Genomic DNA, 27,427 nt, shown 5'->3' on the forward strand with positions numbered 1-27,427 from the left:
GCCAAAGTATAAAATAATGCTTTTTAGCTCAAATCTAAAATAACACTGCTGCTTTCCTGGTCTTAAGGGTAAAAAAAAAAAAAAACTTAAGGATTTGATTTAAATGCCCAGACAAGAACTTGGTAATACTGTTGCTGACATGGTGCAATAATACACCCAGTTACACTTCTAACCAACGTTATCTCCCTTGTTCCCTTTACCTAAGACAATTGTTGCATTTCTATTGCAGAGGGGAAAATGGATTTGGACAGCACACGCAGCAAGACCACTCTAATGAACGAACATGGACAATACCCTGCATGGATGAACCAAAGGCAGATCAAGAAAATGAAAGCTAAACGTTTGGCAAAGAAAGGAATAGCTCCTAAGCCTAAGAAGAAAAAGCACATTGCCTGGTAAAACAAAAGACCCCCAAAGGGCCTTTTACTACTTAAGTTAATATCTTGTGACACAGATACATATGATAATGTCATATATTACTTTGAGTGTGTATGCACAATAACCGTGAACTTGCAATTGAACCCTTTTTGTTCTTGATCTTGGTTGGAGAAAGGTTTATTCACGGGTGTACCACAGAATTTATGTCTGAAAAGCAGTTCACTAGAGAGTAGCTGTTGTGTTCAAATGGAACAGGGATGCCTTTTTGATACTTTCTTTTTTTTTATTAAAAGAACGTCAGACTCTTGTAAATACATACATGTGGCCTCAGAGTGGGTTGTGACATTGTGGCAGTTAACATGTAATATTTGACTCAATAAAAATGTATGAGTAAATAGATGCATAGTATTCCCAGGGATTGATCTATTATTCCACCATGTGCTCTCTCTACTATTTTGTTCAGTTACAGTATGCTTGGTCATTGACGGACCATTATAAGTTGTCAGTGATGGAGGACATTAAAGCAATGTATTGATTGATACAAGTGTGATTAATTGAATCTGCATTTTATCGACTCCATCAGTTAGATGCAATTATAGCATGTAATCCTTATGAAATATGAATAGACAATAGTGATTGCACAAATCTGATAAAAGAAAGACAATATAAGGCATCAATTGCCTTCATACATAATGGAGTTTGGAAACTTCTATGTATGCTTTTCCAACTATGTATAGCCACGTAAATTACCTAATCATTCAAAGACATTCTTTATCCTGCTTTGACATTTATTCTTCCATAATATCTTATTGATCCTCCAGAAAAACGTTTTAAATTGTATAAATGTGGAACTAGGCAATATGTAAAAAAAACTAAATGCAGGGAAAAAAAGGGATATTACAAATGGGTCCACGACCCAAACATGGGTCCCAACCCAGTGTTTGGAACCCCTGAGGAAAAGCCTGATCCTGGCACTCACTGCGTCTGCACAAAGGCAGCAGGGAACAGACCGAAGTCTCCATGGCAATGTCCCTTCCACCAGCCCTCATCCACCATCTCTATGTTGGTAATGACATCACCTTGGTTGAAGGAGACCTCATCATCATCCCCTGGATGAAGAGAGGAATAAAGAAAGAATGTCGTTAAAGTGAGAGGAAGGCAACTTGATGGGGAAGGAAGTAAAAAAAGAGTAGCTAATTGTGTAATTAGCCAAATAAATGAGCTGTATACAGCGTTTTATCCATACCTCCCTCGTAGTCATAAAGTGCCACTGCAGTCTGGCCACCTGACAGGTCCTCATAATCATTGTCTGTATCTACTTCTAAACAACAACAAAAAGAAGGACATTTGGAAATCTAAATATCCATATGACTGCATTGTTTTGCTGACTTTGTATATTTTTTATAATATTCAATAAAATATATTTAATAAAAAAGTGATGCTAGTTGAACCAGTGCTACCAATACAACCAGACCTGGTGGTGGAGGAGGTATTACTCCGATGTCTTCATACTCTGACTCCTCTGTGATGTCCACATACTCTCCACCATCTTCGATGTTCTCGTACACTTCACCAGGTTCCTCTATCTGTGGTGCAAATGCCTGTGGCTCATCAAGTTCTTGGAGGTCATCTGAACGTGGGGGTAAGGATGGAGGCTCTTCATACACGGGTTCCTCCTGGAGAAATCAAACACAAGATCTTGGTTTCATAAGCACTCTGTTCTCCAAGTCTTTGGAGATGAGCAATAATGATCTCCTAGTCCTAATCCAGAGCAGTGATACCACTATAAAATGACACAGTACTTGAATTGGATGATTTCAGATAATCTGAATTTGATTGACTATTAGATGAATCATAGGCATATACTGTACATCTTGATCAGGTTCCTCTGCTGGTGGCTCAGGGAGCGGTCGGAAGACTGCTGTTTTCCTACTGTCCTCTGCATCCATGTTTGGAACGGGTGGAGGACACACCGTTTCCTCCCTATTGTCCTCCTGGAAGAAATAAAAAAAGCTTTGAACATGATGGATTGGCACGGGAAATAGTCAAACATGGCCGGCACACATAGAAAGCCGAATTATCTGCCTGTACACAAGTTGTCGGCAGGTTGCATGTGTTGTGGATATGTGTTACCTCTTGGTCCTCTGCATCCATGTTTGGAACGGGTGGAGGACACACCGTTTCCTCCCTATTGTCCTCCTGGAAGAAATAAAAAAAGCTTTGAACATAACGGATGATGGATTGGCAAGGGAAATAGTCAAACATGGCCGGCACACATAGAAAGCAGAATTATCTGCCTGTACACAAGTTGTCGGCAGGTTGCATGTGTTGTGGATATGTGTTACCTCTTGTCTGTGTCTGGCCTCCTCTCGTTCTCTCTTCTCTCTGGCCTGCCTCCTAGATCTCTCCTCTTCTGCTTTCTTTTTATTCTCTTCATCTGACGCCTTAGCCATATTCTCAAAACGAGCCCTTAATTTCCCTGAACCTGCACTGGCTGTAGGTGAACAGAAAATGCAGGAGGAAAAGTATTGTTGTATAGACATCTGGTCTAAAGGCAATTCTTACACACAATTAAACAAATACACCTGGAGATGCAAAACCTGCCCACACCAACATATCTGGTTTTCGTGATATGACCAATTACGTATGTACGCTAATTGTAAACCTTTACTTTGATTGGGACCTGGCAGGGTAATAACATAGCCCCCTTAGTAACATTAAAACAGGAAGACAGTCCAGTTTTCATGTATTAAATGACTAGACTAGTGCCTTGACTCTCATGATAAAACAGTAAAACTTACAAGCCTCCAGTGGCTGTGTTTTTTCATAAGCAGATGTAGGAGATTCCATGTCTTTGAAGTCAACAGCACTCTAGAGGAAATCAGTAAGGGGAAAAGGTATTTATTAACCACTTGAGGGGGAACATTTGCCATAAATAGCTGATCTGTGAGCTTGTAGATTACTATTACTATTTTTGATAGATTTGGTGTGGAGGGAAAAAAGTAGAGTACAGAGAAAACTCATGTCCAGTTTAAGTATAAAGGGTTAATACAAATGCAATGCATACAAACAATTATTCATCATCATCAGTCTTTCAATACAAACCTTATCCATGCGATCTTCCTGTACCCCATAGCGCCCTCCAAAACCTTTTGAGTAATCTGTACAGAGAGATCATCACTTTAATCCAGGGCCTTGTAATAAACCTCAATGTCAATTTAAGGGCATTCTCTCACCTTTTTGTGACTGATGCTTCTCAGTCTCTCCTTTATAATCGTAGCCTAAGGCAGATTTATCTACTTTCTCCTTCTCAACTCCAAACTTGCCACCAAATCCCTTTGAGTAATCTGTTGGAGTGATGATCAAAAGATTTAGCATAGATCGACTAGAATATTGACATACATGTTGACAACATTTCATATATTGTCACAACGAAGTATGAAATGCAGTTAATACTCTGATCTGAACTCACCTTTCTGAGACTGGTGTTTCTCCGTTTCTCCTTTATAGTCATAACCCAATGCAGACTTGTCCACCTTTTCTTTCTCCACCCCATACTTTCCACCAAATCCTTTGGCATAATCTAAAACAGTTAAGCAGCAGGCTTAGATACTATGCTGCAGAAAAGCATGACAATTTTGTTATGTAGCTTCTAGTAAATAGAGTGAAAAGGGCTTTTTTTCGGCCTACCTTTCTGAGAGGAATGTTGTGCCACTTCCCCCTTGTATTGAAAACCCACAGCCGACTACACACACACAAAACATTATGTGTAAGGTTTGAGTGACTTTAGGAAACTTTATTGCTTAACGGTGGTCTGAGGACTGAAACATTACATTTTCTCTAATAAATGTTTTGTAATCTACTAACAAGTAGATTTCCTTTTTCTCACCTTATCGACACGGTCTGTCTGAACACCAAATTTGCCACCAAAGCCTTGTGCTGCGTCTTTCTGAGAAGAATGTTGCTCCACGTCTGCTATGTAGTCATGCCCCTTGGCCACCTGAGTTGTACACAAACACACATCCTCAAACACACTACAAGAGCTACCGTATGGATTACTGTCACTGGTTTTGGAGACAAGGAGCACTGACTTTCATTTTATTGACTTAAGCCCTATTAAATAATCGTAATCTTCAACATTAGGCAATCTACATGTTGCCTATTGCCTAATGAGCTTGTAGATCGGCTAATTTATCGCCTATGACAAAATTGGGATGCTGGGGTGAAAGTGTATCCATAAAGTAAAGTAAAGAGTAAAAGCAAAGACTAATTTGAGACATTAGAATAAGGCATTGGAATAAGGGTTATGACATAAACATAAGATAACATTTAGAAATAATATTATTGATTGTTGTTCGTCAACCTTGTCCATGCGGTCTTTCTCCACTCCAAACTTCCCTCCGTACCCGTAGGAGGCTTTGGGAGCCTGGGAGAGTTCCTTCTGCTTCACAGTGTCATGCTCCTGAGACACCTTCTGTCTGAGCTCTGCAATACTGGAAGGTTACACAGAATTCAAATCATACTATTAGGCCCATAACAGCAATGATAATGTGTTGACACTAGGGCTGATACAAGGTATTGGCATGAGTTTGATTAATTGAGAAATACTATCTGATGACTCAGATCAATTACATTTCAAAGATTTGATTGACCTTGTTGAGCATGTTGTGCAGCCTATTGGTTTAATATACACGTCATCTTCCCATATTGCCCATATTAGGAAACACGCAGGGCTTGATACCCTGCACACTTAGTTTCACTTCCTTTTCCTCTTTCTACACACAGCACTGTCTTGTCACGGTATGACCTGGTCTCTATTTGCAGCTTGATGCTGTTGCATTCTCTTCAATTAGCTATTCCTTAGTAGTCATTCATGTACAGAAACAATATAATTGAAAAGTAATAGTCACCTGATGGGCGCTTGGTGCCCTGAACCCTCAATGGTCTTGGCACCCCACCTCTGTTCCTGTTCTGAAACGTCATTCTGAAACACAGAACACAAAGCCTGCTCTGAAAAACCAACTGAGCTATACAATAAACAAAAGCAGAAAGACTGTGTTTCAATGCCAAGTAGGCTACACAGTAAAATCCTCAGTGTTCAATCAATCATTTGTAACTTTGAGTGGGTACAAACCCTTACGGTCCATTTGGTTACATTTGGACACACTCAAGAGTTAAAATACAGACAACGTGACATGACAGAATGTACAAGATAAATAAGCGCTTTATCTGATCTTGTTAGGAGGAACTGGAAGTGATGAGTGATGAATGGTCACCACAGTCGAGTGCCTGATGGGGAAAGGCCTATACACTGATTTCGACACTCCTGAATTCATACCTCAAAGTCAGGGTCCGTCTCCCAGTCATCGCCCTCAGCAGCCACCTTCATGCTCACATTGTGCCCCACCACTGACTTCCACATCTGGGGAATGGCACAACACATAAGCAATGTTTATATCTATTAAAGGATCTCCATTAGAAACACGTGAATGTGCATCCACAATCCCTGGGGTCCTGAACATAATAACCACATACAGACATGCAAGAAAGTACAAGACACATTAAAGTATAAAACAATGAAAATGTAAACGTAACACACACACACACACACACACACACACACACACACACACACACACACACACACACACACACACACACACACACACACACACACACACACAGTGCATATTTGACCAGTGTTACGTGTATGTAGGCTACATGTTTGTTTGCTAGGTTTATTTTTTAGGTCACGGAAAGAAGAAAAAAAAGATGTAGAACCACAAGCCCTATAGTGACAGTCAAAAATAGCAGTGGTGTAAAGTAACTAAGTACATTTACTCAAGTACTGTAATTAAGTACAATTTTGAGGTATTTATTACTTTACTGGAGTATTTCCAATTTTCAATACTTTTACTTCTACTCCACTACATCTCAGAGGCAAATATTATACTTTTCTCCACTACAATTATTTGAACACTTTAGTTACTAGTTAGCCTACTTTGTAGATTTTGATTATTATTACAAAACATAACCACTTCAGCCCTATATACATTTTGGCCATTTGAAAATAGCCATCTACAAGCTCACAATGCAGTGAGATCTGCTATTTTCAAAATATTCTTATACATTTGAAAACGTGTGAAGTGCCACATTCTGCATAATGAGTACTTTCTACTTTTGGTACTTTAAGTACATTTTGATACCAATTCTTTTGTACTTTTACTCAAGTAAATTTTGAATTTCGGACTTTTACTTGTGACAGAGTATTTCCACATTGCAGTATTGTATCGATACTTTTACTTAAATAAGAAATGTGAGTACTTTTTTCCACCACTGAAAAATAGGAAGTCAACAGAGGTTATTTGCAGCACTGCATTTCCTGCACCATAAAAACACTATCCTCTCAAAGTGAATTTAATACAGAAGTAAAACAAAATAAATCATGATAGGATAGAAAACATTTCATAATGTAGGCCATAATCCTCTTTAGAAATATACCAACACCAATGCCATTTTTTTAAATCTTGAAACGGATAATAAACCCAACATAATGTAATTGCTATTACGATTAAAAGTTATTAAAAGTTAAAAGTTATCTAGCCAATTTACTCTGGTCTTGAAACACTGAACATAAAGATTAATCACAAGTGCACAAGTCCTTACAATGTAAACTCGTAGTAGAGTTAAACAACTTCCTTAAAGGAAAAACTAAACAAACCCCATAGATCATGGCAAAATAAGAAAACTAAACCAGAAAAACAAATAGTTTAAAGAGGAATAAACTTACCTTGAAATGGTTTAATGTGTTTCCAAGATATTTAAGTCGAAATGTTCTTCTTTGGAAATGAGATGCATGCGACAGACGGCAGGGAACCTGTTGTGGGACCCGCTAAATGCGATACAGCAGGCGTGCGTATGGGGATGTAAATGTATCACTATTCTTAACCTGGTCCCTGATACATGGATGAACTTCAACCTGGCTTTTGCACTTTCTCTATTTTTGGTCCGCACATCTACATTAACGTTCACATTTCAAATATAAAGTGCTTACCCCATGGCCATGGATGTTACAATTCTGTACGGGTCCTCAGAAGTACCCGTATCCTCCGTATTGTTCAATAAAAAGTATTTTAATCCAATTGATGGTCATTTTCTCATAGTTATAACGTACCAAGTTAACGTGCAGTACAAATACCAACCGATAGGGTCGCGTAGTTGAAAGCATATGGAGGAAATACGGAGAAAATGGCCACCAATCGGATTAAAATGCTTTTTATTGAACAATACGGAAGATACGGGTACTTCTAAGGGCATTCTGTGTTACTTCTGATTGTAACATCCGTGGCCATGGGGTAAGCACTTTATATTTGAAATGTGAACGTTTATGTTGATGTACAATGGAGAAAGTGCAAACATCAGGTTGAAGTTCATCCATGACTGTCATGTACGTGGTGCATAGTAGACTAGTTATAGTGAACAATGTAATACTACACGTTGAACACTTGAGGGCAGGCTGACAAATCACATCTTACCACGAGATGAGTTATTAGTAATCATCAACTAGCGTTTATGATTCTCTTTAACAGCTAGGCGTCAGTCAGTAGAATATGACCACTTCAGTCATACTATTTTTTGATGATTTATTTTGTCTCACCCCCCTCCCCTTGCCTGCCCATTGATTTATTGGATGAACTTAAGTTTCACATCCACCAACTAGGCTGTTATCTGCCTGTCTAGTGTCTACCAATGGAAACACAAAGTTAATAGAAACCTTTTTAAAAAGCCAGGCAATTCTACACCATTGCAAACGTCATTACTTTATTTTTATACAGCCCTTATACAAGGTATTTTACATTAAACTTTACTTCAGTGAAGCCAAATTACAAGATAATGTGTTTAAGAATAATGTCATTAAACAAAGTGAGTCATTAAAGATAACACAGAGGATGGTCTGACAGAAGACATTTAACCATTTTAACTTTGGGTAATAAATTAGGCTGAAGAATCAACACACGAAGGACAAAATGACAAGAAAAAGTTTCTTGTTTTCTCTAAGGAACTGGAATGGATCCACACTGGTAAAATTCCACCTACTGGAACAAGTGAACCATAATAAAATCAACCAACCTAAATGTGTGCAACAAAAGCATGGATAAGAAACCTGACTGGATAGAGAAAATGAACCCCATTAAAGCCTAATTTATACTAGTGTGTATGTATCACATTTCTACGTTGAAAATCAGTTATTTTCAATGAGCAACACGGTCATACAACAATGTATAAATGAGGCTTAAGTCCACATACATACAGAAATACAAACTGTAAAACAGCTGTAGAACCTCACACTCTTTATGAGCCCATCATCATGTCAACAGTAATCTTTTTGAACTATATGCAAAGGAAAGTAAAAGAAAATAAATTATGGTCGGAATGTTATTAGTCTAAAAAGGAAAATTGCACTGTGCTCAAGTGTTGTGCATTACACACGAGTAAAAGAGATAAAGATGGGTGCAATTTCAACCACATCCTAAACCTCAAGCCATCTAAGTATATTAATTGACCCCTTTCCATCCGAATGCAATGGCACATGGAAAACGCTGTTGGCCAAAACACAAGACCAGATTGTAAATCTAAACATTATCCAACACATTAAAGCTATATCCTTTTATAGCATAAAACAAACATCTTTTCAGGCTCATAACTGCACCTTGTACAGTATACTAAGAAATTATTGACAACTGCTCTCAGCTATCTCTGCAAATCTACATACTTTGGTTAAAAGTTTAGGACACATTTCCTGTAGTGTATAAAAAAGTGCATCACTTGTGTTTAGAATGTCATCCCTTTTGTTACTATGTTTACTATGTAACGTATGATATGGTGATGGCTTGGGTTTAGTCTATGTCATTTTCATGTTCTCTCTTTGAGTGTGTGAGTGTGAGCGCGTGTGTGTGTGTGTGTGTGTGTGTGTGTGTGTGTGTGTGTGGTCTCATAGGTAACCTCCCAGGCACAGCAGCAGTAGGACGTGCACAGTGAGCAGGTATAGGGAGAAAAGGAGAGGAGTGCGTTGGCGGGAACAAAAGGCCACACGGAGCATCCGCACCAGTCCTGGGCCACCTCTCCGACTCTGCGAAAGGACAAGTGAGGGTGATGTTACAGGGAATATTTAAAACATACACCGTTATCACTAGAGCAGGGGTTCTCAATGTGTGGACCATAGACCAATAAAAAAAAACATTTTAGTGCGGCTCGTATAACCATGTGAAAATAAATATTTTATTAGAAAGAAATAAGAAATGACTATTTTAATTTATACTGTACTTTCTAGGGGTGTAACGATACGTTTTAACAACGATTCGATACGTATCACGATACTTGGTCGTCGATACGATACATGAATGATACAGGTTAATTTAGAACAATACGATACGTTTCGATTCAGTGATTTAGTCGATACGATACATGAACAATACAGGACAGGTTCATCTGGAACGATACGATTCGATTCAATGATTTAAAATCGATATAGTAACTATTTATTTACCCAAAAATTCTGTGAGAAAAATAAATACCTGGATACTGGATATAAACCCCTCTTTCTCTTTTTTCTTCTTAAAAGTACTTAAAAGTACAATAAATATTGATTTTTTGCATTGCAAAACGATTCGATACGATTATTTGCATTGCAAAACGATTCGATACGATACAAAGTCAAACGATACGATATTTTGCTGTTTGCATATCGATATAGTAGATCGTTGAAAATTCAAAACGATTTTCCGATGCAGTTACTATATCGTTACACCTCTAGTACTTTCCCTTTAAATCAGAGGTTCTCAAAAGAGAGACACGAGACATGTTTGTCAAACAGCTTTTTATTTTTGGCTTTTTATTCCCTCCAATGTAGGCTCCTCAAATTGGCCCTCCGTCACCAAAACTTTGAGAACCCCTGTACTAAAAGTGACATCACAGAGATATTAAAAAAATGACTGATCCTTACTCGAGTGACCACTCCCTCTGGTGGTTCTATGAGGACAGCTGTTTCTGAGTGCTGTCCTTCATGTGCAGCTTGCCATTCACCTTGGGTATAACTGATGACATCAAACAGACACAGTCATAAATGTCCTATTATACATGTGTGTTTAGACAGATAATTGACTATATTCACACAGTGGCTGTTTTACTCTTGGGGTGCCCCAGTATGAAGTAAAAGCAAAATGGCTGCTGTGTGAATATGTCCAACAGAAAAATCTGAGAGCAACACAGGATATGGGGGGCATAAGTTGCAGAAGAGAGAACACTGGGTTTATCTAACGTAAAATGATGGCCTCATACCGCTTTAGAAGATCCTGTGAGGCCATCAGTTGCTCCTCGATTAACATCCTCTGTTGCATCTCCTCATCCAGCCTGACAGGGGAAAGTTTAACGTTTACTTTGTTTCTAAGAGAGCACATGCAAATGTTAAGTCAAATGTGACTACATGGTAGTACTCATACTCATACTGCTAACTACTACCTAGTACATCCTCCTTAATGATCAATTACCTCCTCTGCAGCTCTTTCACCTCAGCTATGTAGGTATGGTCCTCTAGGGAGCTACTGCGCTCCTGTGGGGCCCCAGGAGCGCTGTCCACTTCCTCTGTCCCCTGGAGGAAAATTATAACAGGAATCAGGCTCCACAAATTCATCCCAATTTCAACCCGATTTTGCCAACACCGTCAAGTTTCCTGTGTTCGGCCTGAATATGAAGGTTGGGAACGACAAGTGTGCGTCTTTACCTCTTGTATTGTGACCAGCGATGTGGCACACAACATCACGACAAAAAGGTCTAGCATGTAAGATTTTTTATTTTATTTTATTGCCTAGCTGCCCTAGCATGACAACTCCTACGACGTGTTCATTGTGTTTACCAATAGAATGACAGCTCTCTGGTGCACATAATAATCACAGTGAAATAGAAGAGAATGGGGGATGCTCCTGCTGCCGTCATAGGCTACTTAACACCAGTGTGCTGTTAAAACCAACATTAACTGTAGGTTTTGATTACAACATTACCATCCACAATGAAACGATGGCAAATAAGCAGGCTGCGCTATACAGTCATAAACACCACTCTGAAACAGGCCTCTGAATGGCAACATCCTTACTCAAGACTCAAGTTTTTTTTAAGTTATGGTCCTATTTATAGGGCTATGCACATGTGTCATGTTTCCCTAGCCAATCACAGTCCTGAATAGACTGTGATTGGCCAATCACGGTGCAGGGTTAGGGGGGTACATTTATGGCCAATCACAGCGCAGGATTTGGTGTGCAAATATCCAAACCTCACATATAGGGGCGGTTTCACCGCCCAAAAATAGGTGTTTTTATGCATGTACTCACAGTCATGGACAATTGTTTTGATGCTTACCTGTCTCTGGTAGTGCTCCTGTAGGAGTTTGGGCTTAGGAGCCTGAGCTTCCTCCAGCATGGCAGTAAGCTGGCGTAGCTGTTGGTCACGCTCTGAGAGGGTGGCAAGGGTCTGTTGCTTCAGCTGTTCTGCCTGAGCCATCCAGTCAATACGCTCCAGCCTGCAATGAGAACACACAGTATCCCACGTCAAACATTTCCCTTGACATGCTGCTTTGTTAAAGTGATCAGCGACATAATGATAGCATTGTTTCTCACTGGAGTGTTTCGATGTCCTGCTTGCCCATCTCCACCATGTCCTCCAGTTGCTTTATGATGCTCAGTGTTTCCTCAGCATTTGTCCTCTCCTCAAATAACTCCTGGCTGACTTTAATCAGTTCTCCCGCTCCCAGTCGAGCCAGCTCTAACTTCTTCCTCTGGAGCTCAGAGGTTTGTTGCTGTAGTTGTTCCAGCTGCAAGTTAAAACACACAGAGAAAATGCCCCCCAAAAAACGTTCAAATTAATGTAAACAGCTATGTCGACATGAACTGTATCAGTAGAGTTGCTATGAATGTAGTGAATTTGACTACCTAAAGCAGGCATTTAAAGTTCAGAACACGTCTCTTACCAGTCTCTCCCTATCATTCTGCAGGGCTTGTAGTGCGTTCTTCAGGCCCCACACTTCTCCGGTGGAGCCTCCCGGGCTGCTAAGTGCTGGTAGGGCCACTGCCTTGCTCATCATATCCAGCCGAAGGCTCAGTTCCTGGGCCTTATTTAGCGCATGGTCTCTGCTGTCCTGAAGGGAGGCCATGGCCTTCCCAAACGACTGGTTCTCTGCCCTCAGTTCAGCCGTCACTTCCTTCTCCTCTACCAGCTTCTGCTCTATAACCATCAGGTCTCGAGCCAACTCTGCCACCCTCTCCTGGGCACTCTCCGACTCTGTCCGCATCACGCCTCCCTCCCAGCGCAACTCAGCAAGTTCTTTGGCCTTGGAGGCCTGCTCCGCCCTCTGGTGCTGCACGTTGTACTCCAGGGCCTCCGCCTGCTCCCTGGCAGCCTGTAGCTGCTCCCTCAGCTTCTCAACCTCTGCCCCGGGGGCGTCTCTCGTCTGCTGGACCCTGACGCTGTCACTGGTTTGACTGAGGGTCTCCCGCTCCACCCTGCCTAGTACAGCCACTGCCTCGACCTCCCTGTCTCCGCTGAGGTTCTTTACGTGAGTCTCCAGGGCATCACGCTCACTCTCCAGGGAGGCGATGCGCTCTCGCTGTGCAGCCAGGAGCTTCCTGTGCTGCGACTCCTTCATGCTGAGGACTTGGTTGAGTTCTTCGCGGTAGCCGTGAAGCTGGGCCGCCAGCTTGGCCTTTTCGGCGTACAGGTCATCTCTCTGGACGAGCAGTGAGCGCAGCTCCTCCTTCAGGCTGTTGTTCTCCCCTGCGGCCTCCTGGATCAGAGCGTCCTTCTCCATCATTACCTGAGAGTGCAAAAGACTGAGTTGACAACATTGTCGACCCTAAAGAAATTCAGCAATGCGGAGGCTAATTACCTCTGCAGTTTGCCTCCGTAGAGTGCATTATATTTTGATTATCCCACTTATACTATACTGTGCTCACTTACCAACTATTAAGATATTTGTCAACCACTATAGGACATAACAGTGGCGGACATTTTGTGGTGTCACAGACAGAAAATCCATTAATTTTTCCCATAGAGATGTCCGAAAATGTTTATATAAATTACTGGTGAATCATGACCATAAAACATTTGATTCTTTGAGAATCAAATATTTTATGGTTATGATTCACCAGGAGCCTGGATGGCTTGGTTAAAATAATTAAAATAATTTATATAAATATTTTTGGAAATCTCTATGGGAAATATTTATGGGTTTTCTATCTGTGGCACCACGAAATGGGCGCCACTGCTTTGCCCTATATTCATGGAATAAACATGGCCTTACTTACAAGCCGTAGTAATGACCTAGAGCCAACTGAGACAGTCAGGTGACTGTATAGACATACTTTAGGCTTTTACCACAATATCAACACATACAGTTGTACTGCACATACATTTACGTTACATTTAGGTGTTCTCCTGAATGGCAGAAAGGTATAGTATATAAATCCATGTTTTTAAGGATGGCTTGTAGCTAATGTTAGCTTAAATTACGGTTAATACAATACACTTAATTAATTTAGAACATCCTTCGGCTTATCAGAATCAGACATACTGTAGTGTATGTAGTGTAACATTTTTATTATCCATATTTTACCTGCAGGTGTTTCTCTTCCAGCTGTTTGTACATGTTGAGAACACGGTCTCTATCATCCTGCAAAGAGCCCATGGCCTTTGTAAAGGAGTCCAGTCTGGCTTTACTGTGGTTGCCGTCCTCCTTCGCCTTCTGTAGTTTAGCTTCCAGATCTCGCAGTTCCTCTCGTCTCTGCTCCAACTCTGTTTCTGCTTCCTGTGCCCTGCTGTCAGCCTCTCTTCTAGCCTCTTCTGCAGCCTGAGGGAATCAAACGCAAACTGTGAGGAACAAACTGTGACGAACAGTTGCTGCAGCAATAGCATTGCAAAAATAACATTGTACATATTGCAAATAAAAGTACCTGAGTGACAGCCTGCTCCTTCTCCCCAAGCAACTCCACCTCTCTCCTCTCCTTCTCACTCAGCTCCGTCTGCAGGCTCTCTGTCAGGGCCTTGGATGAACGTAGGTCTGTCTCCAGCTGCTCCACAGTTAGACACAGCCTCCTCTCCTCGGCTTCCCTCTCCCTCAGCTCTGTCCTGGCCTGGTCAGCTTCACCCTGAAGCCTCCCAACAGCCTCCTCCAGAGCCCGGACCCTGTTACGGAGCCCCTCCACCTCACTTTCCAGGGTGCTGGCTTCAGCCTGTGTGCTCTGTATTTGGACCATAGCTTGCTCAAGCTTCCCCTTCTTCTCCTCCAGCACAGCCATAGTTTCTCTTAATTTCTTGTCCTCCTCTTCCATTCTAAGCACCCAATCTTTGTCTACTTTCTGCAGTCTATAATGAAAGATGTCAATCAATGTCAACATTTGAAAAGATGTCAATCAATGTCAACATTTGAAATATGTTAGAACACACGCACACGCACACGCACACACAAGGCAATTCATCAATTCATAAAACAGAGAATCCTTACCTGTCCACTGAAAGCTGTAGTTCCTCCCTCTGGGTAGTTTCTTTCTGCAGCTGTTCAGCCAGCTCCTTGACTCGTGTCTCAGCCTCACGTACTTCAGACTCCTTCCCCTGAAGAGTGCTGTTAAAGCGGGTCTCCCACTGCCGGGTTTCATCCAATACCCGGTCCCGGTCATCCTGCAGTGAGGACATGCAGCGTGAAAAGGCGGCCAGTCTAGCCAGGGATTCATCTAGTCGAGCCTGCATCTCCTGGGTCTGTTTCTCAGCGCTCGCTGCCAGGTTCCTGGCCTCCAACGTGGCCTCCTCTTCTTTTTCCCTCTCTCTGTAAGCATCCTCCAACCTCAGTTCCACCTGCTTGAGCTCAGCTCCCAGCCTGAATCTTACAGAATCCAAGGTCTGCTCCGCCTCAGCTTTTATGGACGCCTCCCTTTGCAGCGCCGCCTGTTCAGAAGCAGTCTTCTCCGATAGGGCCCGGCTGGCTTGTTTTTGGGCATCCTCCAGCTGGGATTTGCAGCCCACCAGGTCAGATTCAGTCCTCTTCATTTCCTCCAGGGTCTTAGAGGTTTCTGCATGGGAAACATCCAGCTCTCGGTGGAGCTCGTCATGGGCTAGCTGCAGTGCCTTGGCTTCCCTGCCCAGTTCACTGATCCTCTCCTGGTATTTGATACAGTCCCTTTGCATCTGACGTACTTCCAGTTGCTTTTCCCTCAGAAGTTCCTCCAGCTGACGTGTTCGGCTCTGGCTGCCCTCTTTGACCCTCTGAGCCGACTTGAGCTGTTGCTCCAACTCTCTTTGCTTGCCAGACTGTGCTTCTGCCTCGTCCCTCTCTCTCTGTGCCTGCCTCTTGTCCTCTTCTAGTCGGGATGCTCTGTCCTTTTCACTCAGCATCTCGGCCTCCAGCTCAGCACGCTCTGTCTCCAACCCCTCCACTTCCCTTTGGAGCTCAGCCATGCGCTCTCGGCTGTCTGTTGACTCTTGCTGGTAGCCAGCGATGCTGCCATTGAGCTGGGCCAATTGGTTCATGAGACGCTCTTCCAGGTCATCTTTCTCACCCTCAAGGCTACTGCGGAGCTCTTTAAAATGGGCTTCCCGTTTAGACATTTCCTCCATGAAGCTCTGTTCTTTGTCTTTGCTCTCTTGGAGGCACTGTTGTAGAGAGTTCACAAGGCTCTGCTCCGTCTCTTTACACTCCTGGAGTTGCTTTTGTAGTGAGCCCAGCTCAGCCCTGAGTGTGGCCTCCTGTTCTTGCCTAAGCTCTCTCTCTGCACCAAGTTCTGCCTCCATCTCCCTGATTTTACCCTCCAAAACAATCTGGTTACCTTTATTTGTTTCCATTGACCTCTCCTCAGTAGACTGTAACTGTGTTTCGGGTGCAGATAGTGAAACTACTTCCTCAGATGGTGCTTGCTCTATAGCCTCAGGCTGTTCTTCAGAATTACTCTCATGTTCATCTTGGGAAATTTCAGCCATGACACTGCATGTTTGCTGGGCAACAACAACAACAACTTCAGAGCTTGAGGATGTAGGTGAAATTTGACTCCTTTTTTCTACCTCTTGGGCAAGTTCTTCCTTCAACTCGGCAACCTGTTGCTGTAAACAGTCCCTTTCAGCTTTTATAGAATCCAAATCAGCATTCAAATTTCCCAGCTCTTCCTGAAGTCTTTCCAGCTCAGCTTTCAGTGCCCTGTCGTCTCTTCTGACTGTCTTCTTTTCCTCCACTTCCCTAAGCCTCTCATTCTCCTCCTCCAACTCCAATATTTTCTGTTGTTTCGTTTTAGCGAACTTTCTCATTTTATCTTTAATAGAATCCACTTCTTTCTGCGCCTCCTCTGCCTGCTGTTGTGCTTCCTGCCTAGCCACCTCATGAGCCCTCACTCTGGCGGCAAGCTCCTTTCTCTCCTGTCTGGCGGCTTCAAGGACGCGTCTCACGCGCTCTGCTTCGTCGCTCACATTTTCATAGGACTTGAGCAGAGTCTCATACTCATCCTTCATACCTTGAACCTTATCCTCATATTCTCTGCCGTTCCTGGCAGCTTCTTCCTTGGCAAACTCAGCTTCTCTCTTACAAGTATCTTTCTCCGTTATTATACCTTCCATTGCCAACTTGAGGCTTTCACAGGACGACCCTAGGCTTTGGTTCTCAAGTAAGGTACGATCAACCTCCTCAATCAACCTAACTCTCTCTACCCTTAACTTTTCTAGCTCACACTCCTTAAGATTCACATTCTGCTGCAGCTCAGCTATGAGTTTCTCCGTAGAGGCCAGTGCCTCTTTCTGGGCCTTGCTTTCTTTGAGGGCCTCTTTGCGGGATATCAGAGCGGCCTGAAGTTTCCGCTGAAGCTGCTGGATCTTGGCCTCGTTGTCCTTTTCTCCCTTTTGTTTCAGAGGAACCACAGCCTCGAGTCTCTGCACCTTTTCCTGCTCAGCCATCAGACCTTCCTGTAGGGAAGCTATTAGTTGGTCCTTCTCAGACACTGTGTCCTGCATGGAACGAAGGAGTGTGTTCTGCTCACTGAGCTGCTGACTTAGCTCAATTATCTCTCTGTTCTTGTTGTCGAGGAACTGTTTGAATTCCTCCATTTCAGCCTGCAGACTTACAACAGAGGCCTCTGCAGACATTGCCCCAGCTGCAGCCTCCACCTCCATTTTCAAGGTTTCTGTATAAGACTCTGCCTGGCGACACTTCTCCCTTAGAGAGTCCATCTCCTCCAAAAGAACGTCAATCTGCTGTTCCTTTGCTTTCTGGGAATCCAACTCCTTGCCCAAGTTGATAAGCTCAGTTTCCTTCAGTGAGAGACTGGCCTCGGTCTGCTGCAACTGGACCTCCAGCTGTTTGCACGTCATCTGCACAGCCTGATCCTCCTCTGTGAGAGTTTGCAGACACACATCTTTTTCTGCAGAGGGGCCTAGGGGCTGCTCCACGGGAGGCCCAGTGGATTTATCACACTGCTGATGTGCTGAATCGCTTTCACTGAAATCCACCCAGTCCTCTTGGACCCAGTCACCTGCTGCTGGCTTCTCTTGTGTTTCAGTGAGAGCCACTGTCTCTTGATGAGGTAAAACCTCTTTCTCTGTGATTACATCTCTCTGTGCCTGCTGTTCCTCTAGTTCTCTCAGTTTAGTTACAAGAAATTCCCGCTCACCATCCTGCTTCTCAAAACGTTCCAAAAGCTCATTGTATTCTTCCTTCTGCTGTTTTAGCTGTTCCCGGTGGTGCCTGTCTTTCTCTTTGGCTTTGCGAATGGTTTCCTTGCGAGCTTGCTGGGCTTCGAGGAGTTTTTTCTGTAGTGTTTCACACTCTGCCTCTAGAGAGGCCACGTGGGATTGTAACTCAGTCATTTCTGTATTGTCAGTCTGCTGAGCTTCTTCACTTAGCTTTTTGTTCTGAACAAGGGTTTCAGACAGAATCTGGTCCTGTTCGCCGATTCTCTGCTCAAGACTCCTGACTGCTTCTTCTTTGGACCTCAAAGTTTGCCTTACTTCCTCGAGAACAGTTTCCATTTCCTGAATTTCCTTTGCTCTCGGTTTTTCTACCTCAGGTATATTCACGGGAGTCTCCACTGTTGCTTTGCCATCTTGCCCTTTCCATTTCTTGGCCTCCTCCTCAAAATCAGCCACTTTCTTCATGAGTTCTTTGCGTTGGACAAGTGCTGCCTGACATTTCTTCTTCAAGTTTGCAAGCTGGGTTGTAAGTTCCTCCTTGTCCTTTCTCAAAGTAGCAAGCTCATCATATACATCTACTAAGCCCTCGTCCTTCACTTCCTGTTGCCCTGATCTGACATTCTCTAGTTCCGATATTTGCTCCTTCAGCTTCTTGACCTCACTGCTAATCATAAACTTCTCCTCTCCTGCTTGGAGAAGCTTGGCAGACATGCCATCATTCAACTCCATCATCTCTTGATCTTTCTGCATCACACAAAGCTGCAGCTCACTGATCTCAGAGTCCTTCTCTGACAAAGAAGTGTTGTTCAGGTCTGTCGTCTGGGAGTATTCCAGCAGGCTATTCTCCATATCTTGGAGCTTACGCTCCAGTTCAGAGGAGAGCAACTCCCTGTCCTCCAGCTGTGCACTCAGCATCCTAGCGTGGCCCTCCTGTTCAGAAAGGGCTTGCTGGACGGCGTCTAGGTCAGTCTGCATTGCCTTGATCCTCTGCTCCTTGGTTTCACTTTCAGCATTCAAGATGTTTAACTGCTCTTCTAAAAGGTGTATTTCAACAACATGTTTCTCCTCTACAGAGGTACACTGTTGGGAGAGTTTATGCATCTCGTCTCTGGCTTCACTGAGCTCCTCCTTAAAGTTCTGGACCATTGATTCCATCTCTTCTTTGACAGCTACCAGCAGCTGCTTTTCTTCTTCAAGGCTATGAATTCTCTCTTGTGACTCAGCCGATGTCTCTCTCAGCCTCTGGAGTTCAGCCAGAAGCTCACTGTACCTCTTCTGGAGTTCGTCTGCTAATGCCTGGGCAAAGACTTGGCCTGGGGGGAAGTTGGAGTCAGTGGTGGTGGCACCCTGCTGAGTCAGCTGAACATGCACAGTTTCTCGGATGACAACAGAGGAAGATGCCACTTGAACGGTGGACGTTTCCTGCTCCATGCTGGTCTCTTCCCACGACTGTAGCTGTAGCTGGCCAAAGTCTTGAATTATGGAGGGCCACTCCTGGCTACCTTCTTGGTTCACTGCTTCCAGCAGGGTCCAGCTACTGTGGGCCACTTCTGAGTCACTGCTGGTGACCATCTCATCTGAGGAGGCCCCTTTAGATTCTCCCGGTGACTCGGACTGGCGTCCAATAAGCTCTGGGCTGCTCTCGTTATCAGCACAAACGGACGTGTCCTCCGCCACCAGGGTCGTCTCCTCTTCTGGGGTGTCCTCCACGAGGTCAGGCAAGGCTAGTGGACTGTCACTGGAGGCCCTGATGGCATCAGGATCCTGTTCTGGAGTCTGATCACAAATGTCTTCTGTTGCACCCTCAGAGCTTTGCTCTTTAGCCAGCAAGAGGCATTCTTTCAAGGTAGCCAGCTCATTATCCTTCTCCATCAACCGCTGCTCCAAAGCCAAGATTTGTGCTGAGGAAGTCAACAAAATACAAAGAAAACAAATTAAATGCTTCTTTCATGTTATCGACACAGTAATTAGTGTTTGTTGTGACAAATGAGAATTAGCACTTTTCAATAAACCAGTCTTTCAAGTTTAGTAACAACAGGTAAATGGACTGGATTTGGCAGTAACATGATCACAGCCACCTATTATGTTGTGTATTATAGTCTTCATGCCTTTTAGTCTGACTGGCCTTGGCAAAATAATGTCTTCTAAGGCAGAACAAACACATTAATAGAGGGCGTGCGCTGCTGGCAGGATGCAACACAGATCAAATTCCACATTTATAATTTGGAGGGAGATAAATGCTTCAAAGCTTAATTTAAAAAAACGTAAATATTATATTATAGTCAGTATGTACATGATTATGTTTATGTATACATTTTAGTCTGCTGTGCCATAAATTCAATTATTGGTAGGAGAATGATGACATTGCGGACACTGTAATAGTATGCAGGATGTTAGCACTACTAATCAAGTAAAGTGCACTTGCGTGCAAAGACTTGAACAAACATTCTGTGAGCAAACAATTTCTCCATTCCCTGGACCAACTCCAAAAGTGCTGCTTAATGACACGAAAATCAAAAGTATTTTCTGTCTTGCTCCCAGAATTGGGGAAGAGTATATATTCACTAAACTAAGATCAAATAACTTGCATGTATTCATTCTCTTTCGGGGTACAGTCTCCCTTGAAGTCATATTTCTTACCTTTTGCAGCATCAGATGTTTCCGGCACTGCTGGTTCAATCACATCCTGTCCCAGAGGTTCAGACAACTAGGGAAAAAAAGAGATCCAAATATGAGCTACTTTTGAACACAGAAACTGTTGACACTATGATTCATCATTCCTCACACTGAAACTTCCTTGAATAGGGTGGACAGAATTGATGATAGGATGGCCGTTTTACAATGTCTGCTGTTACAATGCAAGACCACAGTGTGTCCCAGCACCATACAGTCAGGTGCACAGTGCTGCCTACTAGATCATCTGAGGCTACAGTCCTAACAGGGATTAACGTTTTACTAAAACCGCATTTTCCTTTATCGGTGGAGAGGTCACACAGCATCAGCAGTGACCCAAAGCACTGTCTCTGTCCTTCCGTCTGTCTCCTGACAGACAACAAAGCAGACAAAACTGATCCAGGTCGAAGTGTTGTGGGTGTGCTCAAATAGCCGAATTGACTGTCTGAACAAACTGCGTCTCTTTCACCCCAGGAGGGAATATGGTGTAACAGTGTATAAAGGACACATGAGGGCAATTTAGGAATGTTTTGAGTTGTCCGATGGTATGACTTTATAGTCAGAGAGGGACTATTAATAAACACTGTTCATCATTTTACACTGAGCCCACGGCAATGGCAGCCGAAACATTATCGCCCTATTTAATGCTTTCATTTCCAGTAACTCCCACATTTATCTTAATCACGCTAATATAGACAAAGGATTTCAGAAACTCATTATAGAGAAGTTAGGGATTTCAGTTTAGTTTTGCAGAGATGACAAAGACTGCCATTTCACTAAGCAGTGGTTCTTAAAGTGGGGTCCCAGGACCCCCAGGGGCCCTTGGGGGGGGGGGGGGGGGGGGGTTCCAAGGGGTCCCCAGCAATATTAGTTAATATAGCATCAAAATCAGTTTACCCACTTTAACCCTATACATATCAGCTATTTCTGAGATTGTACATTTAAAAAAACTATTTTCAGATGGTCGTCCGCAGCCAAATCATATTAATTGGGGGTCCTTAACATGAAAAACTTTGAGAACCAGTAAAGTGTACCTCTCAAGAAAATAAAACAAAGTGCACATGACTAATGATTACCCACACAATGTACTACATGTTTAATTGCTTGCTTACTACTAACCGTTCCAATTTGCTGCTCCAGGTGTTGTATCTTGGCAACGGCCTCCTCACATTCCGATGTACTTCTATCTAGTTGCTCTGAAAAAATAAAAGCTCATTCAACTTCGACACATCACGTTGGCATACGGCTTAAGGGGACTCGACATACTACAGTAAATGCTTTGAATTTGTTATCCGTTAAAATCTAGGAGGACTAGCAGACATCAAAAATCCAGGTGTGTGGATGATTCTCTTACCCTGAACGACCTCCATGCTATGAGTGACATGGGCACAGCGCTCCTCATATTTATCCCGCTCTTCCCTCAGCCTCATCAGTTGGGCCTCCAGGGACTGCAGAGTTCCCAGGAAAGGGGAGAGATCGGTTGGGACTGGGCTTTCTTCCTCCGATTCATGAACGTCCTCCAAAGCCAAGGCATGGAGACGTCTCCATACTTCAGCTAAGGTTTCGTCCCTCTTCTGGCTCTTTCCCTGTTCTTCTCTAAGAGAAGCGATCTCGTTCTGCAGCGTATCAATTTCCACTATCTCCCGCTCCGTGTTCTCCTGGATGGCATGGGCGGCCGCCAGCTCTAACTTCTCATTCACAGAAGCGAGCTCTGTTTCAAGCCGAGCGATTTCCATCCCGTCTCTCTCTGTCGCGTCGCGGCTTGCTTGGACAGCTGCAAACTCTGCCTCTTTTACTGAATCAAGCTCACTCTCCAATCTGGCAACTTCTTCCATCATTTCTTTCTCAAAAGCCTCACCTCTAGCGATGAACGCTGCCTGCTCTGCCTCTCTTGTGCTGGTCATATCTCTCAACTGCTCGGCCACCTCTGTTTTCTCTCTGTCTAAGGATTCATTTTCGGCTCTGAGCGTTTCTAGCTCTGCTTCGGTGCGTGTGGCCTGTTGGGCCCACTTCTGCTGGTCCTCCTCCCTCTGCCTGGCAGCCTCAGCCAGCTCCTGCTCCATCTGGCGGAACTGAGCAGTTAGGATCTAGAGAGAGAGCAAAGAAATGTGGGCATAAGTGGGTGTGAGATGGGTGGTTGAGCCAAACAATGCTTAAGGCCATCTAGATTGAGAAGTGGGAGCACGCCTGTCGGAGTTGTATTACTTTTATCAGCCCTGTATTGATTACAGTCGGCTAGTGTCAAATTCAACAATTTAATTGTCAACATGGCATCCGGTCGGATGGGAGCTGCACCTGCTTTTGTTGATCAGCACTGTTGAGCTCCTGCTGAAGCATTTCGAGAACTTGAGACCGCGAGCGAATGGCTTCCTCTAGTTCCTCACACCGCCGCTGGGATGTTTGCAGGGCCTGTTGAAACGAACAAGAGTCTGAATACGATGACATATGATGATGAATAGTGAACATGCATGGAATTGTGTAGTGACGGTTTTGCCATTTTCACTTGAGCAGCACATCATTGAATTCTAACTTCTTTATGCGTTAATGAACTGACTCTTAAATCAATCACAAAATTTAATGGGACAACAATAATATTGATCAGCTTCAAATGTTACTGAATGTGGCACCTGCTGGAGCTCAGTGTCACTGTGAGATTGCATGGTGACCCTCAGTAGTTCGTCCTCATGTTTCTGGACCTGCTCCTGGAAACGCACGTCCTTCTCAAACACGACAGTCTGCAGCACTCGCAGCTAAGGGCACAACCACAACACCTCTGTCAGTCAGAACCTTTGAAAACACTTAACCCATTAAGACCTGAGGTTCCGATTCTACATAATGTCTTCTAAATCCCAACAGTTTTTTGAAAAAAACTATGTTGCTATGTCAGTGGTTTTCAAACATTTTAATGTCAAGGACCCCAAAATGTATATGCATTTGGCCGCGGACCCCCATCTCAAAATATTTTGTTCCAGGGACCCCCAGAAGCAAAGACTTGAGTTACAAATGTTCGCTTTAAAAATTTATATATTCAAAGATTTGCACAAATCTTCGCTCGGTGCCGCGCTATGAGCTTGTAGATCTGCTATTTTTTAATAGCTAAAATGTAAAATAATGCTTTTTAGCTCAAGTCTAAAAATGACACAGATGCGTCCCAGGTCTTAAAGGGTTAAATCCTTTGAAAACATATGGAGGTGTCATGACTCATGATTATGATTACCTGCTCATCATGAGCCGTTTCTTTTTCTTGAAGGAGCTGCTGGGTGGTGTTGAGGAGTTCCTGAAGAGCCCTGCTGTTGGCCTCCACCTCTAACAACCTGTTTTTCAGCTCCTCCTCTGCAGCGCCACCAGATCCTGTAAAAGAGCTGTCTGGACTCTGATGGAAAGAGGACAGATGTAGAACACACAAGAAAACTTGATATCTACAGCACAAACACAAGGCTGTACATAGAAGAGGTTTGGACCCATCAGTTTGCGGTAAACATGTGAGACTTGGGTCTTTTATTGCTCAGTGGAATAACTTACAGTTGTTCCTTCTTGTCCTTTCAACTCAGATATCTGTTTGGTGAGAGAAGCCATCTTGGCTTTGGCCTGCAGTTTCAGTTTGGTGAAGCGAGTCTCTGCCGTTTCTCTTTCATTCTGCGAACATTCAACAAAACCTCCTTAAAAAAGAAAACCTCAACAATTTACCATTTAAACCCAACACCATAACTATTTGCCCAAAAAAGCCTATCTACAAGCTCACAATGTGGCACATTGTGCGCTTGTAGATCTGCTATTTTAAATGAATGTTTGTACCAGAATAGAGACGCTAGTAGAAAATGCACAAAATACTTGCCTTGAGCTGTGCATCTTTGCTGACCAGATCAGCATCCTTCTGGGCCAGCTGACCGTCCTTCTCTCTAATGAGCTCTTTCAGCTGGAACACCAGCGGTTCCAGGTGGGCCAGTCTCTCCATGGCTTCCTCGGACACCGGAGTCCCCACTGGGTCCTGCTCCTCCCCAGGAAGTACCTGAGGCACCAGTCCGTCCTGCCAAGGACACACACACACACACACACACACACACACACACACACACACACACACACACACACACACACACACACACACACACACACACACACACACACACACACACACACACACACACACACACACACACACACACACACACACACACACACACACACACACACACACAATTATAGCAACTTGAAAAGAGAAAGACTTCAGTCAGAATAACATAACACACAAACAATAATAGATTAATTGTTCCTGGAGGTCAAATTAGATTTTTTTTTTTTAAAGAAAAGACAAAAGGTCTATACTGCTGTCGAAAGGCTCCATTTGATGGATTTATCTTTTTTAAGAACACTAGAATAAAAACATATTTTGGTCAGTCACACATTTATCCCTAATGGTTAATCGATCCACTTGTGATTATTGAAGGTATTATGCATTTGGAACCAGACTAGGGTGCACAAGCGTCCAATTAGATCACATCTTGAATTAATACATTCAAATCTGCAACTGACGGGATTAAGATGTCTGATTGTGTCTGATCATTATGGAGGATGTTTGCATGTTGGCTCTCACCTGTGGATCTCCATCTGGGGCCTCTTCTCCAGAGAGCTCCTGGAGTACAGTGGCCAGACGACTCAACATAAATATGCACTGTGGGAGATCAAAACAAAGTTGTAAGGCCTGAATGCAGAGTGGCATGGTTTTGATCAATATTTCCCAAACACCCATTTGTGTGCCACAAGTGTCACAACATTCCCAAAAAAACAACAACTGAAAAACATTCAAACATATTTTTCAAAAAACCTTCATACATTAAAAAAAAAAAAAAAAATCTAAGAAATCCCACGTTGTGAGCTTGTAGATCAGCTAATTCCACTAGTTTGGGTCCCAGGGACTCGAGCATAAAAGACAAACATTTTCAATGATAAGATCCAAAAATAGTCAAACTTACAAACGCTTATGAATAACCTTTTCAACAAATCAAAATACAAAATCTTGGGCTGTAGTTTTCTCTGTCTTCCAACAGCCATGACTGCCTGTAATGTGCAATTGTGCTGTATATGGTAGGAAGACACAATGGTTGATGTGTGTTGATATGGTTTATGAGCAATAGATCAAAATTGGTGCCTTGTTAATGGATCTTGTAAACAAGTCACTCACTGTACAGTATGCTTTTGTTGTATGGCACCTATACCACTGACGTGGTTGCCAATGGTTACAGGCAGCCCCTACAAACACATAGGGCCTCTATTGGGTCTGTTTATGTTGCTGAAATTCCCCAAAAATAGTTTAGCAGTGAATCGAAACCCACTGGTCGAGTTAAACCGGACAGCAGTAACGACTTGTCCCGAACATCTCGGACACTCGACTGCAGTGGTGGAAAAGGTACTCACATTTTTTATTTAAGTAAGAGTATCAATACTGCAATATAGAAATACTCTAGCTGTTACAAGTAAAAGTCCCTAATTCAAAATTTGCTTGAGTAAATTTTACTCAAGTACATTTTTAATTACAGACTTTTACTTGTAAACTCAGTAAAAGTATTAAAGTATTCGTATCAAAATGTACTTAAAGTACCAAAAGTAGAAAGTACTCATGCAGAATGCCCCATTTCACAAGTTTTCAAATGTATACAAATCTTTAGAAAATAGCCAAAATGTGAAGTGGTTAATGTTTTGCAATGATAATCAAAGCAACTTTTCAAATAAATGTACAGTAAAAGTACAATATTTGCCTCTGAGATGGGAGTAGAAGTAAAAGTACTGAAATTGGAAATACTCCAGCAAAGTAAAAAATACCTAAAAGTACAGTACTTGAGTAAATGTACTTAAGTTACTTTACACCACTATAAGGATAATAAGGATATTCATATATTCACATAAGGATTCACGAACGTTAATTATGACTTTGTAGGGCAGTGGAGCTACCAAACCCTGGCTAGCTTCTCTTCGTAGCTTGGCTAAACAAGCTACACAACTCGGCAACAATCTTAGGACAGCTCACTTCAAACGAACCTGCTGTTTGTTTGTTTGTGTTTTTGTGTCATTGAATTGAATGAAAGCCTTCGAGTACAACTCGGCATGGCGTAACCTTTACAGAAAGAACGTTTGACTAACCTGTACGAGTGCCTGTCCAGTACAAGGATCTGCCTTTTAATATTTTGCTTCAGATGGTTGTCTGTGTGCATACAGCAGCCACATCACCACCAAGCATCCCGGAAACAGAGTCTGCCCTGCAGTGATTGGACTACCCCTGAAACATGACTGTCGTATCGTGACAGTCATGGATGAACTTCAACCTGGTGTTTGCTTTTTCTCCATTTACAGCCCGTACATCTACATAAACGTTCAGATTTCAAATATAAAGTGCTTACCCCATGGCAAAAAAAAATACAATTATGTACGAGCCCACAGAAGTACCTGTATTTTCCATATTGTTCAATAAAAAGCATTTTAATCCGATTGGTGGCCATTCCCTCCGTATTTTCGCCATATGCTTTCAACTACGCAACCCCATTGGTTGGGAGGTGTATTGCACTCTGATGCATTATAACTCTATGAAAAAATGGCCACCAATCGGATTGAAATGCTTTTCATTGAACAATACAGAAAATACGTGTACTTCAAAGGACCCGTACATAATTGTAAC

General features: G+C 42.9%; 3 protein-coding genes across 4 annotated transcripts in view; 1 reads left to right on the forward strand and 2 right to left on the reverse strand.

Moving 5' to 3' along the window:
- llph (LLP homolog, long-term synaptic facilitation factor) overlaps positions 1 to 777 on the forward strand; it is a 152,723-nt gene extending 151,946 nt beyond the window's left edge. For both annotated transcript variants that reach the window (XM_080420914.1, XM_080420913.1), the window contains one exon: positions 230 to 777. In XM_080420914.1, the coding sequence (XP_080277040.1) occupies positions 230 to 399 (170 nt within the window). In that variant the 3' untranslated portion in view covers positions 400 to 777. The remainder of the gene's footprint in view (positions 1 to 229) is intronic.
- hcls1 (hematopoietic cell-specific Lyn substrate 1) lies at positions 651 to 7,290 on the reverse strand. The gene is made up of 16 exons (XM_080420909.1): positions 7,169 to 7,290; positions 5,717 to 5,800; positions 5,289 to 5,362; positions 4,742 to 4,871; positions 4,268 to 4,378; positions 4,069 to 4,123; positions 3,851 to 3,961; positions 3,615 to 3,725; positions 3,484 to 3,539; positions 3,180 to 3,249; positions 2,724 to 2,872; positions 2,512 to 2,577; positions 2,250 to 2,372; positions 1,853 to 2,054; positions 1,625 to 1,699; positions 651 to 1,487 (listed from the first exon to the last, which is right to left on the reverse strand). Exons 2-16 carry the CDS (start codon positions 5,798 to 5,800, stop codon positions 1,354 to 1,356), a joined length of 1,551 nt encoding a protein of 516 aa, XP_080277035.1. The 5' UTR covers positions 7,169 to 7,290; the 3' UTR covers positions 651 to 1,353.
- Positions 7,291 to 8,182: 892 nt separating this feature from the next.
- Positions 8,183 to 26,984, reverse strand: golgb1 (golgin B1). Its single transcript, XM_080420903.1, has 20 exons — positions 26,896 to 26,984; positions 25,352 to 25,429; positions 24,593 to 24,784; positions 24,280 to 24,393; positions 23,975 to 24,130; positions 23,385 to 23,507; positions 23,053 to 23,166; positions 22,112 to 22,844; positions 21,877 to 21,953; positions 20,725 to 20,791; positions 14,927 to 19,985; positions 14,376 to 14,787; positions 14,039 to 14,272; positions 12,398 to 13,240; positions 12,048 to 12,241; positions 11,791 to 11,950; positions 10,926 to 11,026; positions 10,717 to 10,788; positions 10,382 to 10,472; positions 8,183 to 9,508 (listed from the first exon to the last, which is right to left on the reverse strand). Exons 2-20 carry the CDS (start codon positions 25,418 to 25,420, stop codon positions 9,371 to 9,373), a joined length of 8,949 nt encoding a protein of 2,982 aa, XP_080277029.1. The 5' UTR covers positions 25,421 to 25,429; positions 26,896 to 26,984; the 3' UTR covers positions 8,183 to 9,370.
- Between the last annotated feature and the right edge of the window lie 443 nt (positions 26,985 to 27,427).

Source organism: Gymnoscopelus braueri (assembly GCF_963280865.1).
Source record: "Gymnoscopelus braueri genome assembly, chromosome: 23".
Lineage (NCBI taxonomy): Eukaryota > Metazoa > Chordata > Actinopteri > Myctophiformes > Myctophidae > Gymnoscopelus > Gymnoscopelus braueri.

Excerpts from the sequence above, each read along its gene's own strand:
- hcls1 (XM_080420909.1), bottom strand. The coding sequence starts at position 5,800 with ATGTGGAAGTCAGTGGTGGGGCACAATGTGAGCATGAAGGTGGCTGCT. Across the intron at positions 4,872-5,288 it reads GGGCACCAAGCGCCCATCAG|TATTGCAGAGCTCAGACAGA; the intron begins GTGACTATTACT and ends GTAACCTTCCAG. Across the intron at positions 3,250-3,483 it reads AGGAAGATCGCATGGATAAG|AGTGCTGTTGACTTCAAAGA; the intron begins GTTTGTATTGAA and ends GATTTCCTCTAG.
- golgb1 (XM_080420903.1), bottom strand. The coding sequence starts at position 25,420 with ATGTTGAGTCGTCTGGCCACTGTACTCCAGGAGCTCTCTGGAGAAGAG. Across the intron at positions 10,473-10,716 it reads TCACAGGATCTTCTAAAGCG|TTATACCCAAGGTGAATGGC; the intron begins GTATGAGGCCAT and ends TGATGTCATCAG. Across the intron at positions 9,509-10,381 it reads CAGAGGGAGTGGTCACTCGA|AGTCGGAGAGGTGGCCCAGG; the intron begins GTAAGGATCAGT and ends GTCCTTTCGCAG.